The following is a 15,028-nucleotide window of genomic DNA, read 5'->3' as shown; positions in this document are numbered from 1 at the left end:
TATAGCCCACAAAGATCTCCCCCACGGCACGAACCCGAGGGGGGCGCCAACCCGGATAGGAAGATCATGTCAGTGACTCAACCCACTCAAGTGACGCACCCCTCCTAGGGACGGCATGGAAGAGCACCAGTAAGCCAGTTACTCAGCCCCCGTAATAGAGTTAGAGGCAGAGAATCCCAGTGGAGAGAGGGGAACTGTCCTTTCCATTCACCTTCACACTCCTGGCCCAGACTACACAGTCATAGGACCTACTGAAGAGATGAGTCTTCAATAAAGACTTAAAGGTCGAGACCGAGTCTGCGTCTCTCACATGGATGGGGAGACCATTCCATAAAAATGGAGCTCTATAGGAGAAAGCTCTGCCTCCAGCTGTTTGCTTAGAACATCTAGGGACAATAAGGAGGCTTGCATCTTGTGACCGTAGCGTACGTGTAGGCATGTATGGCAGGACCAAATCAGAAAGATAGATTGGCGCAAGCCCATGTAATGCTTTGTAGGTTAGCAGTAAAACCTTGAAATGATCAAATGTCTTGGTTCTAGTCAAGATTCTAGCAGCCGTGTTTTGCACTAACTGAAGTTTATTTCGTGCTTTATCCGGGTAGCCGATAAGTAGAGCATTGCAGTAGTCTAACCTAGAAGTGTCAAAAGCATGGATTAATTTTTCTGCCTCATTTTTGGACAATTATTTGTTGTTGATTTTTGCAATGTTACGTAGATGGAAATAGTCTTGATATGTTTGTCAAAAGAGAGATCAGGGTCTTTGTTTATTGGGACTTAGAACTAGCATCTCTGTTTTGTACGAGTTTAAAAGTAAAACATTTGCCGCCATCCACTTCCTTATGTCTGAAACACAGACTTCCAGGGAGGGCAATGTTGGGGCTTCACCATGTTTGATCGAAATGTACTGCTGTGTATCATCCACATAGCAGTGAAACTTAACATTATGTTTCCGAATGACATCACCAAGAAGTAAAATATATAGTGAAAACAATAGTGGTCCTAAAAACAGAACCTTGAGAAACACTGAAACTTACAGTTGATTTGTCAGAGGAAAAACCATCCACAGAGACAAACTGATATCTTTCTGACAGATAAGATCTAAGCCAGGCCAGAATTTGTCCATGTAGAACAATTTGGGTTTTACAATCTCTCCAAAATAATGTGGTGATCGATGGTATCAAAAGCAGCACTAAGGTCTAGGAGCACGAGGACAGATGGTCTGGTCTGACGCCCTTAGAAGGTAATTTACCACCTTCACGAGTGCGATCTCAGTGCTATGATGGGGTCTAAAACCAGACTGAAGTGTTTGTATACATTATTTGTCTTCTGGAAGGCAGTGAGTTGCTGGGCAACCGCTTTTTCTAAAATGTTTGAGCGGAATGGGAGATTCGATATCGTCCGATTTTAGTTTTTACAAATATTTTCTTGGTCAAGGTTTGGCTTTTTCAAGAGAGGCATTATTACTGCCAGTTTTAGTGAGTTTGGTACACATCTGTTGGATAGGGAACAGTTTATTATGTTCAACATAGGAGGGCCAAGCACAGGAAGCAGCTCTTTCAGTAGTTTAGTTGAAATGGGTTCCAGTATGAAGCTTGAAGGTTTAGAGGCCATGACTATTTTCATCAATGTGTCAAGAGATATAGTATTAAAAAACTTGAGTGTTTCCCTTGATCCTAGGTCCTGGCAGAGTTGTGCAGACTCAGAACAACTGAGCTTTGGAGAAATAGGCATTTTTAAAGAGGAGTCCGTAGTTTGCTTTCTTATGATCATGATCTTTTTGTCAAAGAAGTTCATAAATTTATCAATGCTGAAGTGAAAGCCATCCTCTCTTGGGGAATGCTGCTTTTTAGTTAGCTTTGCGACTGTATCTAAAATACATTTAGGATTGTTCTTATTCTCCTCAATTAAGATGGAAAAATAGGATGATAGTACCCTCACTGCTGCTCTGTCTTTCCAAGCTAAATCGGAAGACTTACAGTTTGGTGTAGAGCCATTTCCGTTACAATTTTCTGGAAGCTTGCTTCAGGGCTCGTGTATTTTCTTTATACCAGAGAGCTAGTTTCTTATGACAAATGTTTTTTGTTTTTAGGGGTGCGACTGCTTCTAGGGTAACGCAAGGTTAAATTAAGTTCCTCCGTTTGTTGTACGCCGACGTCCTTGGGTAGGTGGAGGGAGTCTGGAAGGGCATCTAGGAATCTTTGGGTTGTCCGAGAATTTATAGCAAGGTTTTTGATGATCCTTGGCTGGTGTCTGAGCAGATTATTTGTTGCGATTGCTAACGTAATAAAATGGTGGTCTGATAGTCCAGGATTATGAGGAAAGGCTCCGAAAACCTTTTGGAGTGGGTCTGTGGACTTGTCCATGTGATCCTATCCTATTAAAATCACCAAAAATTGGAATATTATCTTCCATGACTGCAAGGTCCGATAGGAATTCAGGGACCTCGGAAAGGAACGCTGTATACGGCCCAGGAGGCCTGTAAACAGTAGCTATAAACGTGATTGAGTAGGCTGCATAGATTTCATGACTAGAAGCTCAAAAGACTAGAAGCTCAAAAGACGAAAACGTAGTCTTTTATTTTATTTTTTTGTAAATTGAAATTTGGTATCGTAAATGTTAGCAACACATCCGCCTTTGCGGGATGCGCGGGGGATATGGTCACTAGTGTATCCAGGAGGAGAGGCCTCATTTAACACAGTAAATTCATCAGGCTTAAGCCATGTTTCAGTCAGGCCAACCACGTTAAGATTATGATTAGTTAATTGACTAAAACTGCCTTGGAAGTGAGGGATTTAATATTAAGTAGCCCTATTTTGAGATGTGAGGTATCACAATCTCCTTCAATAATGACAGGAATGGAGGAGGTCTTTATTCCAGTGAGATTGCTAAGGCGAACACCGTCATGTTTAGTTTTGCCCAACCTAGATCGAGGCACAGACACGGTCTCAATGGGGATAGTTGAGCTGACTACACTGACTGTGCTAGTGGCAGACTCCACTAAGCTGGCAAGATGGCTAACAGCTTGGTGCCTGGCCTGCACCCTATCTCATTGTGGAACTTACTTGATGCCGACATCTTTCTAGCTGATTTACAGGTTGAAGCTATGTTGCACTTGGTGACCTCTGACTGTTTCATCCTAACATTGTTGGTGCCGACATGAATAACAATATCCCTATACTCTCTACACTCACCAGTTTTAGCCGTAGACAGCACCATCTTTAGATTAGCCTTAACGTCGGTAGCCCTGCCCCCTGGTTAACAGTGTATGATCGCTGGATGATTCTTTTTAAATCTAATACTACGGGTAATGGAGTCGCCAATAACTAGGGTTTTCAATTTGTCAGAGCTAATGGTGGGAGGAGTAGAGACCAGAGAAGGCTCGGCCTCTGACTCCGACTCGTTGCTTAATGGGAGAACCTGTTGAACGTTTCTGTTAGCTGAATGAGCGACACCAGTTGAGCATTCCTACAGCATTTCCCTAAGAAGCCATGACAAAATTGTCCGGCTGCAGGGACTGTGCGAGAGGATTTATACTACTATCTGTACTTATTGGTGGCACAGCCTGCTGCCTGGCCTGCACCCTATCTCCTTTTGGAGTTAGAGCCTTGTGTAACGGCGTTCGTCTGTTGAAGGAGAGTCGGACCAAAATGCAGCGTGGTGGTTACTCATGTTCTTTAATGTAGAATAGCGATACATGAAATAACTTTATAAATATACAAAACAACAAACGGAACGTGAAAACCTATACAGCCTGTCTGGTGAATAACTAACACAGAGACAGGAACAATCATCCACAAAATACACAGTGAAACCCTGGCTACCTAAATATGGTTCCCAATCAGAGACAACGAGAATCACCTGACTCTGATTGAGAACCGCCTCAGGCAGCCAAACCTATGCTACACCCCTACTCAGCCGCAATCCCAATGCCTACAAAAACCCAATACGAAACACAACAAAATAAACCCATTTCACACCCTGGCCTGACCAAATATATAACGAAAACACAAAACACTATGACCAAGGCGTGACACCTTGCCTATGGGGGCAAATGACCCTTACCTAACTATTGCGTCTGAAGCTGGGCTTGCAGCACGGCTATCCTCACCATAAGGCGATTTGTTCTCCTGTATATTATGAGTACAGCGACTGCAATTAGAAGGCATAATGTTAATGTTACTACTTAGCTTCAGCTGGTGGAGGTCCTGTAGAACCATGTCCAGGGTGAAAAAGTTGAATGAAAAAAGTTGAGCGAGGGGAAAAAAGAAAAATATAAAATGTTAATTTAAAAAATACGTAAAGTTGGCAGGTAGCAAAGTTACACTAGCAACAAAACGCACAGCAGCACATAAACAAGTCCACAAGTTGTGACAGGAAATGACGTCAGCACTCGATTCACAAATAACTCCCCTTACAGTCATGCGTGCATACATCTGTGGTCATACTGATTTGTTACTGTAGACATTGTTCCCAGCGTAACACACTGTTGTTTGAAACAATGTAAATGTTATTTACAAACATAAGTAGTACATCCCACATCAATAGACATGCTTTGGTTTGCTACTGTATCAGAATCAACAAGATATTATTGCACTCTAGTCTACTTCTCCATAGCTGTACAGACATCTTTCTCCTCTCCTACTACAGGATCCTCAATGACTTTGTAAACCGACTCTCCAACCTGGACAATAAGAAGGACACTAGAGACATGCAGGTAAGACATGGAGCACAGTAGCACAGCCCTAGCTGTAGCCTAATGTACACCTTCCTCTTCCACACCATCCGCTAGGTCCGATTGAATGAAATGATGCAATATCGAACGTCCGCTCCTGTCTGCCCATGTCCCCCCATGTCCACACCGAAATGTGTGGACAGGACCGGACGTTTCATTAAAACGAAAGATTGAGAGGGTACAGTGTGAGATGCATGATAATGATGGTTACCATGGCGATGTCCTGTAGGAAGTGACCCAGAAGATCCTGGAGGCGGTGGGCGGGGTGGCGGGGTCATCTCTGGAACAGACCAGCTGGCTCAGCCGCAATCTGGAGGTCAAGAACCAGCCACAGGTGTGTCCTGAGACCGAGGAGCCATCCATCGAACTGAACCTGGACCTCTATGGTAACCAAACACACACACACACACACCTGGAGACATCCCTGGCTTCTATCAGGAACAGACTGAAGCCTAATTTCCCCCTTGTGCTTCCGCACCATATGCTAGGTTCCCTCTAAAAATGGAATATCGAACGTCCACTCCTGTCCGTATATGTTTGCACTTTTCCAGGACACTTTTCCAAGGAGCTGCGGGTGGAAGCGGATGTTCAATTGACGTTATTTTGAAGTGGAAGGTGTACATTAGGCTTTAAAATGGGTCAGATGTCACGACTTCCACCGGAGTTGTTCCCTCTCCTTGTTCGGGCGGCGTTCGGCGGTTGACGTCACCGGCTTTCTAGACGCCACCGATCCATGTTTCATTTTTCCTTTTGTTTTGTCTGTTTTACACACCTGGTTCCCATCTCATGATTATGTTCCTTATTTAACCCTCTGGTTTCCCTTTCTGTTTTGTGAGTGTATTCCGGTGTGTTCTTTGAGTCCTGTTTTGTCCTTGTTTGGAATGGGATTTTGTTACGTTTTGGATTGAGTAAATCAGTGATTGTTACTCTTATCTGTGTCCTGCGCCTGACTCCTTCGCTATCTTTTAGATGGACTCTGATAGAATCACGCACCACATACATGGAGTCAACAGGTGCAGCCAGCCCTCCGCTTCAAATGGAGGAGCGTGTTCAGCAGCACGTGACCATGCTGCAGAGTCTGGGTACAGCCATGGATCGCGTGCTGCAAACCATGGACCGATGGGAGAGGGGGGAGTTTTCCCGTGAACCCTGTGTCGTCTCCTCAGGTTCCACCACTACCTACCATGATGTCCACCTCTCCGTCATCAGAATCCGGTGGGATTCAGCTCTCGCTTCCGAGAGCGTATGATGGACAGCTGCTGGGTGTCAGGGGTTCCTACTCCAGCTGGAGCTCTACCTGGCATCTGTCCGGCCAGCTCCTTCGGGACGTGAGAGAGTGAGCGCCCTCATCTCCTGTCTGACCGGTAAAGCCCTGGAATGGGCCAACGCCATCTGGGGCAGGGAAGGTCAGACGTTGGATGATTATGAGGAGTTCGCCCACCGTTTCCGGGCAGTATTCGATCATCCCCCGGAGGGAAGAGTGGCGGGCGAACGCCTATTTCATCTACATCAGAGGATGAGGAGCGCTCAACATTTTGCGCTGGACTTTAGAACTCTGGCGGCCGGCGCGGGATGGAATGAGCGGGCCCTGATCGATCACTACAGGTGTAGCTTACAAGAGGACGTTCGTCGGGAGCTAGCCTGCAGGGACACCACCCTTAACCTTGACCAGCTGGTGGACCTATCCATCCGGCTGGATGACCTGTTGGCCTCCCGCGGACGTCCTGATCGGGGTCCGTCAGTTCCATCCCCCAGCGCTCCTGATCCATTGCCTATGAAGTTGGGAGGCACTGTAATGAGGGGGACCGGAGGGGGGGACCATTCCCTGCACCAACTGTGGCCGCAGAGGGCACACTGCTGGTCGGTGCTGGGGGGGTTCCCCAGGATGTAGAGGCAGCAGGCGGAGTGCTGGGGGATCATCCCAGGTGAGTAGGCACCCGACTCACCCAGAGCTCCCTGTTGCACACGTAGTTGTCGATAGAATTTCCCGAGTTTTCCCCGCGTTCCCAGCATAAGGCGCTAGTAGATTCAGGCGCAGGTGGGAACTTTATCGACCGTTCCTTTGCTATGAGATTAGGGATCCCTATTGTCTGTTGATGTTCCCTTCGCTATACATGCCTTAGACAGTCGTCCTTTGAGGTCGGGGCTAATTAGGGAGGTCACAGCTCCGCTCACAAGATAACGCAGGAGAGTCATAGGGAGAAAATTAGTCTCTTCCTAATCGACTCCCCTGCGTTCCCTGTTGTGTTGGGGATTCCCTGGTTGGCTTCGCATGATCCCACTATTTCGTGGCAAGAGGGCTCTCGAGGGATGGTCCCGTCAGTGCTCAGGTAGGTGTGTAGGGGTTTCCTTAGGTGCCACTACGGTGGAAGGTCCAAACCAGGTCTCCACCATGCACATTCCCCCCGAATATGCCGATTTGGCATTTGCCTTCTGTAAGAAGAAGGTGACTCAATTACCACCCCATCGACAGGGGGATTGTGCGATAGATCTCTTGGTAGAAGCTGCACTTCCCAGGAGTCAAATGTATCTTCTGTCACAGGAGGAGACGGCGGCTATGGAGACATATGTCAACGAATCTCTGGGACAGGAATAATACATTCGGCCTTCCATCTCAACTGTCTCAAGTTAATTTTTTGTGAAGAAGAAGGATGTAGGTTTACGTCCGTGTATTGATTATCGAAGTTTAAATAAGATCACGGTACAATACAGTTACCCACTACCGCTCATAGCCAGTATGACCGAGTCATTACACGGGGCGCACTACTTCACAAAATTGGACCTCAGGAGCGCTTATAACCTGGTGCGTATCCGGCCGAGAGATGAGTGGAAGACAGCATTTAGCACCACTTCTGGGCATTATGAGTACCTCGTCATGCCGTCTTCCAATCCTTTGTAGGTGAGATTTTCAGGGGCCTGCACGGGCAGGGTGTAGTGGTGTATATCGATGACATTCTAATATACTCCGCTACACACGCCGAGCATGTGTCCCTGGTACGCAGGGTGCTTGGTCAACTGTTGGAGCATGACCTGTACGTCAAGGCTGAGAAATGTCTGTTCTTCCAACAGTCCGTCTCCTTCCTAGGGTACCGCTTTTCCACGTCAGGGGTAGAGATGGAGAATGACCGCATTTCAGGTGTGCGTAATTGGCCGACTCCAACCACGGTAAAGGAGGTGCAGCGGTTCTTAGGGTTTGCCAACTATTACCGGAGGTTTATCCGGGTTTTGGTCATGTAGCGGCTTCCATTACCTCCTTGCTGAAGGGGGGACCGGTGCGACTGCAGTGGTCGGCTGAGGCGGACAGGGCTTTTAGTCACCTGAAGGCTCTGTTTACCTCGGCTCCCATGCTGGCTCATCCTGATCCCTCCTTAGCGTTCATAGTTGAGGTGGACGCGTCCGAGGCAGGGATAGGGGCTGTGCTGTCTCAGCCCTCTGGTACGCCATAAAGCTCCGCCCCTGTGCATTATTTTCGAAGAAGCTCAGCCCGGCGGAGCGAAACTATGATGTGGGGGACCGGGAGTTGTTGGCTGTTGTCAAGGCTCTGAAAGCGTGGAGACATTGGCTTGAGGGGCCCAGACACCCTTTTCTCATTTGGACTGACCACCGCAATCTGGAGTACATTCGAGCAGCGAGGAGACTGAACCCTCACCAGGCAAGGTGGGCCATGTTTTTCACCCGCTTTTCTTTCACCCTCTCCTACAGACCAGGTTCCCAGAATGTTAAGGCAGACGCACTGTCCCGGGTGTATGACACAGAGGAGTGGTCCGCAGATCCCGTTTCCCATTATTCCAGCTTCTTGCCTGGTGGCACCAGTGGTGTGGGAGGTGGACGCAGACATCGAACGGGCGTCACGTTCAGAGCCCAATCCTACCCAGTATCCGGTTGGGCGTAAGTATGTTTCGTCCGCCTTTGTTTGATCTGTTGGGCCCACACTTCACCCTCCTCTGGTCATCCTGGCATCGGTCGGACAGTGCACTGTCTTGCTGGGAAGTACTGGTGGCCCACGTTAGCCAAGGACCTGAGGGTTTATGTGTCCTCCTGTTCGGTGTGCGCACAGTGCAAAGCACCTAGACACCTGCCCACCTCCTCGGTGGATTTCCTGACGAATCTTCCACCCTCCCGGGGTAACACCACAATCCTTGTCATTGTGGATCGGTTTTCTAAGTCCTGCCGTCTCCTTCCTTTGCCCGGTCTCCCTACGGCTCTACAGACTGTGGAGGCCCTATTCACCTACCTATTCCGGCTCTACGGGGTGTCTGAGGATATAGTTTCTGATGGAGGTCCCCAATTCACGTCTAAAGTCTGGAGGGCGTTTATGGAGCGCCTGGGGGTCTCGGTCAGCCTTACCTCAGGTTTTCACCCCGAGAGCAACGGGCAGGTGGACAGAGTCAACCAGGAGGTGGGTAGGTTTCTGCGGTCCTATTGCCAGGACTGGCCGGGGGAGTGGGCGATGTTTCTCCTCTGGCTCTCGACCCGAAACCTGCTCCTTCACCTGCCCTGCCGGAAGCTGGGTCCGCGGTTTGTGGGGCCATTCAAAGTCCTGAGGAGACTGAACGAGGTTTGCTATCGGTTACAGCTCCCCCTGATTACCGTATTAACCCCTCGTTCCATGTGTCTCTTCTCAGGCCGGTGGTGGCTGGTCCGCCCCAGCAGTCTGAGGTGCGGGAGGTTCCTCCGCCCCCTCTGGACATCGAGGGGGCCCCGGCGTATACAGTGCGAGCCATCATGGACTCAAGGCGTCTGGCGAGAGGCCTTCAATACCTCGTGGAGGGGTACGGCCCGGAGGAGAGATGCTGGGTACCGGTGGGGGACATCCTGGACCAATCGTTACTCCAGGAATTTCACCGACTCCATCCAGATCGCCCTGCGTCTCGTCCCCCGGGTCGTCCCCGAGGCTGGTGTCGGGGACGTCAATGGGGGGAGGGGGGGGTGCTGTCACGACTTCCACCGAAGTTGTTCCCTCTCCTTGTTCGGGCGGCGTTCGGCGGTTGACGTCACCGGCTTTCTAGCCGCCACCGATCCATATTTCATTATTCATTTTGTTTTGTCTGTTTTACACACCTGGTTCCCATCTCATAATTATGTTCCTTATTTAACCCTTTGGTTTCCCTTTCTGTTTTGTGCGTGATTGTCTTTCGTGTATTCCGGTGTGTTCTTTGAGTCCTGTTTTGTCCTTGTTTGGAATGGGATTTTGTTACGTTTTGGATTGAGTAAAACAGTGATTGTTACTCTTATCTGTGTCCTGCGCCTGACTCCTTCGCTATCTTTTAGATAGACTCTGACATCAGAGCTGCTAACCTCCTTAACCACGTGTCGAACTCATTCCATGGAGGGCCTAGTGTCTGCGGCAGGGCTTCCCAAACTCTATCCTCAGGACCCCAAGGTGTGCACGTTTTGGTTTAAGTCCTAGCACTACCCAGCTGATTCAAATAATCATCAAGCTTTGATGGTTTGAATCAGTAGTCTAGTATTAGGGCAAAAAACAAAGCATGCACCCCTTGGGGTCACGAGGACTGAGTTTGGGAAGCTCTGGTCTGTGGGTTTTCACTCCTCACTTGTATTTAATTGATGAATTAAGGTCAGTAATTAGTAAATAACTCCCCACACCTGGTTATCTAGAACTTAATTGAAAGGAAATACCAAAAACCCGCAGACAGTAAACCCTCCATGGAATGAGTTTGACACCCCTAACCCTCAGGACATGCTCCTCGGTAACCATGGCAACCGAACCCCGGCACCGAATGCACGTTCTACATCATTAGAGAAACGCAAGAGGTCCCACCTCGACCAACAGTCTCCTCTCCTCTGCTCTCTTTAGGTCTACATTAGAGTGGACTGAGAGAGACCACAGACTTATACTGTAACCATGGAAACACAGCACTTCCTCACGACATTATGTCCCCCAGTGTAATGGTCCATTGAGGAAAGAGGACACTATTCTCACCAAAGTGCCTCTCCTCTGGTGTTACCCATGTCAACCGGTCCCCAGTAGTGGAACTAAGTGCCCTGCTGCGTCACTGGGAGCAGTGCACCCAGGATGTGGCCAGAAGGATGAGATGGAAAACCTTCCCGCTACCATGAGGAGGTTAAGCCTTGGGTTGGCCCTCAGGGCGGGCACTGGAGAAGAAAGTCATACATATTCATGATTAACAACTCCCTTCTGTTCCCATCTCCTTCTTTCCTTTCCTCTCTTTTCTCCAGACTCTGAAGCTCAGGCCAGCACTATGGTGTCTTCCTCAGCCCCCTCTGTGTACAGTGTACAAGCCCTTGCGCTATTGGCAGAGGTAGGTGTGTCCGTGTGTGGATCTGTGCACCCATTGCTCTCATGCCTATGTATGTGTTTCTATTTCTGACAGAACCTCCTCCTCTGCAGGTTCTAGCCCCTCTTCTGGACATGGTGTATCGCAGTGATGAGAAGGAGAAAGCCGTCCCTCTCATCTCTCGCCTCATGTACTACGTCTTCCCCTACCTGAAGAACCACAGTGCCTACAACATGCCCAGTTTCGGGGCAGGTGCCCAGCTCCTGAGCAATCTGAGTGGGTACGCCTACACCAAGAGGGCCTGGAAAAAAGAGGCCTTCGAACTCTACATGGATCCTCTGTTCTTCACCATGGATGTCTCCTGTGCCCCCCAGTAAGATTGTGTTTGTGCGTGTGCTTGTGTTTAAGTGTGTGCATGCCATGTAAATATTGACAAATCAATATTATCAAATAAATTGTTCAAATAAAATGACTGTGTTTGACCTCTGTTTCTTTAGCTGGAGGGCCATCATCGACCACCTGCTGACCCATGAGAAGACCATGTTCAAAGACCTCATGAGTAAGTAGAGTAGGTGTGTGTGTGCATTACATTTACATTTAAGTCATTTAGCAGACGCTCTTATCCAGAGCGACTTACAAATTGGTGCATTCACCTTATGACATCACTGTGTGTGTGTGTGTGTGTGTGTGTGTGTGTGTGTGTGTGTGTGTGTGTGTGTGTGTGTGTGTGTGTGTGTGTGTGTGTGTGTGTGTGTGTGTGTGTGTGTGTGTGTGTGTGTGTGTGTGTGTGTGTGTGTGTGTGTGTATTGCAGGCATGCAGAGCAGTTCTCTGAAGCTGTTCCCCAGTGCAGAGCAGAAGCCCATGTTACTGAAGCGTCAGGCCTTTGCCATGTTCAGTGGAGAGTTAGACCAGTACCACCTCTACCTGCCCCTCATCCAAGGTGGGTGTGCTTTCTGTGTATTCTTGTGTGTATTGACAAAGTGTGTAGACCAGTTTCTCATTCCTGGGCTCCCAAATGGGTGCATTTTTTTGTTTGTTTTTGCCTTAGCACTCACACACCTGATTGATGAGGATCTGATTAGTTGAATGAAGTGTGTGAGCGCCAGGATTTAGAAATACTGGTGTAGACCATCACATTTGATGGATAATGAGAGTGTGTGTGACATTAACATTTTATAAGGCCAATATTCATTATTAATATACAGTATAATGTAATGCGGGTATCCTATCCTCTCTCCTCCTCCTCACCTCTCCCTTAGAGCGGCTGACAGAGGCTCTGCGTATTGGTCAAACGCCCTCCGTTTCTGCCCAGATGTTTCTGACGTTCCGTGTTCTTTTGCTGCGGATCTCCCCCCAGCACCTCACCTCCCTCTGGCCAATTATGGTCACAGAACTGGTGAGGAACAACCCCCACCCTGATGACATCACTTCCTGTCACTGTTGATTTCCTGTAGGGCCGGAAGGAACCAGTATCAAGATACTCATTAGTATATCATGGCAAGGAAACAAATCACGAAGCGCATTTAACTCCTTTAGGAAAACAGCCCGAGTGTTTGAAACAAACATCATTATGTTGTCATTCATTCACATTTGCTTATCTTCAAAGCTATATCACACAATATTTTACATACAGCAGGTTTTTAAACAACCAAAGAGTTTTTTCTGCTTCGTGTTTTATTTTTTGCCATGGAAAATATTGTCACAGCCCTAATTTTCTCATTTCAATGCATGTATACACTGTAGTGATGTACATTGTTTTCAGCAGGGAGGTAGCATGTCAAAAGAAAGCCTTTGGTAGTGTTTGTCCAGTCCTGTCTTCTAATGGTGTCTTTGATCTTTGTTTGTCAGATTCACACATTTGTTCGTCTGGAGAAAGCCTTGTCGGAAGAAAAAGAGGTGTCAAAGTGAGTCCATGATCACTCTGTCTACTGTAGACGCATCAATACATCTGTCCATCTATCTATGTAGGAGACAATCCACCCTTTCTTTGTTCTCCCTCCTCTTTTCCTCTCTCTGTCAGGCTGACTAAAGTGATACGTGGGTCCATGGGGATTGGGCCATTGACATTCCCCCAGCCAGAGTTGGACATGTACCTGTCTGCCTGCAAGTTCCTGGACACCGCCCTGGCCTTCCCCCCAGAGAAGATGCCCCTCTTTCAGATGTGAGTGCCTCACCCTGCTTAATATCAGCTTAGCATCTGTATAGGCTGTGCTTAGCATGATTACAATTAAATGTTCTCTGCTCATGTCTGTGCGTGTGTGTCAAGGTATCGCTGGGCCTTTGTTCCAGAGGTGGATATGAGCCGCTACAGTGGCCCAGAGAATGGTCTCCTGGAGGGAGAGCAGGAGTGCAAACCCCATGTTGTCAAAGTACTAGAAGCTCTACACCAACGCTACGGGGTAAGAGAACGCAAACACCACTATAGAGCATGAAAACTCATGTTCTTATAGTCACCATGATAACATGACTCAATCGTGCGATCTGCTCATTCCATTCTGTTGAATTCCAGGCGCTGAGTGACGAGTCGTCTACGGAGCGTCTGGAGTTCCCCCTCCTCACCCATCGCTCTCTCTCCTCCATCACCCAGCTGGTTCCCTTCCTCCATACACTCTGCTGTTCCTTCCAGGGCACATCACCCAGCAGCCCTGCAGACTACCCTGTGGCAGACTACCCTGTGGCAGACTACCCCACAGCCAGCGCCCACCAAGTCCTGAAGCGACTGGAGCATATCACTGAGGGAGAGTTCCTGGACTCCATGGAGAGTTAGATCTCCACCAAGGTTCTAGAGCTTAGAACGCTGAGGAAATGACAACTGGAACTATAGCAATTCAATGTTGTAGAATGGCCACAACTGCTGAAAGCAATGTTTTATTATAGGTGTATGCCAGCTAAATGGCAATCTTTTGGGATGTTCTTTTGAATGATGAATTGTTTACTTTACTTGGTTGAATCTGAACACTCCATGTCTATATGGAATATTCTACATTTGAGATACCGGTACTCTAAAATAATCTAGAATTAACTGACACAAACTGGAGCGGAGTGGTAGTTATTGGGCTCTCTGAGTACAAGTCTGAATGTGCTGACTTAAAGTTAAAGTAATACTGACGCTAGCTACAGTAGCTTTTAGAGGTGATACTGGTTGTAAAATAAGTACCACTAACAAAGGGAGTGACAGCAGTACTGACTACTGATTCCATTCCATCGCTCTACAAAGCTTTCCATAAACCTCCTCCCTCCTATTAGCAAGTTGTGTCTGTCTGACTGCCAGACTGTAATGTATTCCAATGAGACAGGAGTAGGTTAGTATACCTGCTGGTCAGTGACTATGGGAACTTTAAGGCTCTTAGTACAGGATGTTTGGTTTTAAATGTTTCAAAAGCTCTGCATGTCATCAATCATGATGTTGCAGTTTTATTTGTGGGTAAATTATTGAATGTGATTTGTGTACATGGCAAAACCTCTAGATATCTAATATAATAAAATAACATGCGTGTAAATGTGGTATTTTATTCAAGGGAAGTCTTTGACTTATGTCTGTTTTTAAGTGTTTTGGGGGATGTTTGGACTTAACGCTCATCATCGATTTGTTCTTCACATTTGAATGCTTAACTAAATTATGTGAATGTCTGTCCTGAAAATTATAACTTTTTAATATCAGAATTAATATACTATGGTCTGTAAATAAAAACCAATATTAAAGATGATTCAATAAATGGAGCTCAAAATGTATATTGTGAATGTTTGCTTGATAATCTCAGAAACCTAACCCTAAGAGTCAATAACATAAGTTTGCAGGTGTTCTAGCTTTATCTGGGGAGGCAGGGATTTGTGTTCTGGGTAGATGCAAGTAGCCTGGCTGATGAGGCCCAAGTGACTTACTGCGCAGGAACAGCTTTAACAATGCTGGTCTGGAAAGGAGGCCGTTATTGCAATATTTGATCTGAAATTGTGCAATAGGTTTGGTTCTCTCAAATGTTAGTTTTTTTTGCCATCTTGGTTTGAGTAAGTTTACATGCACACTAATAATTATAT

At 47.3% G+C, this 15,028-nt stretch overlaps 1 protein-coding gene across 1 annotated transcript in view; it reads left to right on the top strand.

Annotated features, from left to right (window-relative positions):
* Positions 1–14,713, top strand: part of LOC124017371 (protein dopey-2-like) — a gene marked incomplete at its 5' end in the record, with an annotated part of 27,339 nt that extends 12,626 nt beyond the window's left edge. The window contains 11 exon segments of the mRNA XM_046332632.1: positions 4,648–4,714; positions 4,962–5,118; positions 10,934–11,016; positions 11,106–11,365; positions 11,490–11,551; positions 11,805–11,933; positions 12,253–12,389; positions 12,842–12,897; positions 13,014–13,154; positions 13,260–13,392; positions 13,503–14,713. Of these exon segments, the coding sequence (XP_046188588.1) occupies positions 4,648–4,714; positions 4,962–5,118; positions 10,934–11,016; positions 11,106–11,365; positions 11,490–11,551; positions 11,805–11,933; positions 12,253–12,389; positions 12,842–12,897; positions 13,014–13,154; positions 13,260–13,392; positions 13,503–13,760 (1,483 nt within the window).
* Positions 14,714–15,028: the final 315 nt, after the last annotated feature.

Source organism: Oncorhynchus gorbuscha, unplaced genomic scaffold (assembly GCF_021184085.1).
Source record: "Oncorhynchus gorbuscha isolate QuinsamMale2020 ecotype Even-year unplaced genomic scaffold, OgorEven_v1.0 Un_scaffold_203:::fragment_2:::debris, whole genome shotgun sequence".
NCBI lineage: Eukaryota > Metazoa > Chordata > Actinopteri > Salmoniformes > Salmonidae > Oncorhynchus > Oncorhynchus gorbuscha.
The sequence above is the reverse complement of the archived record's forward strand: the minus strand, read 5'-3'. Positions and strand labels throughout refer to the sequence as shown.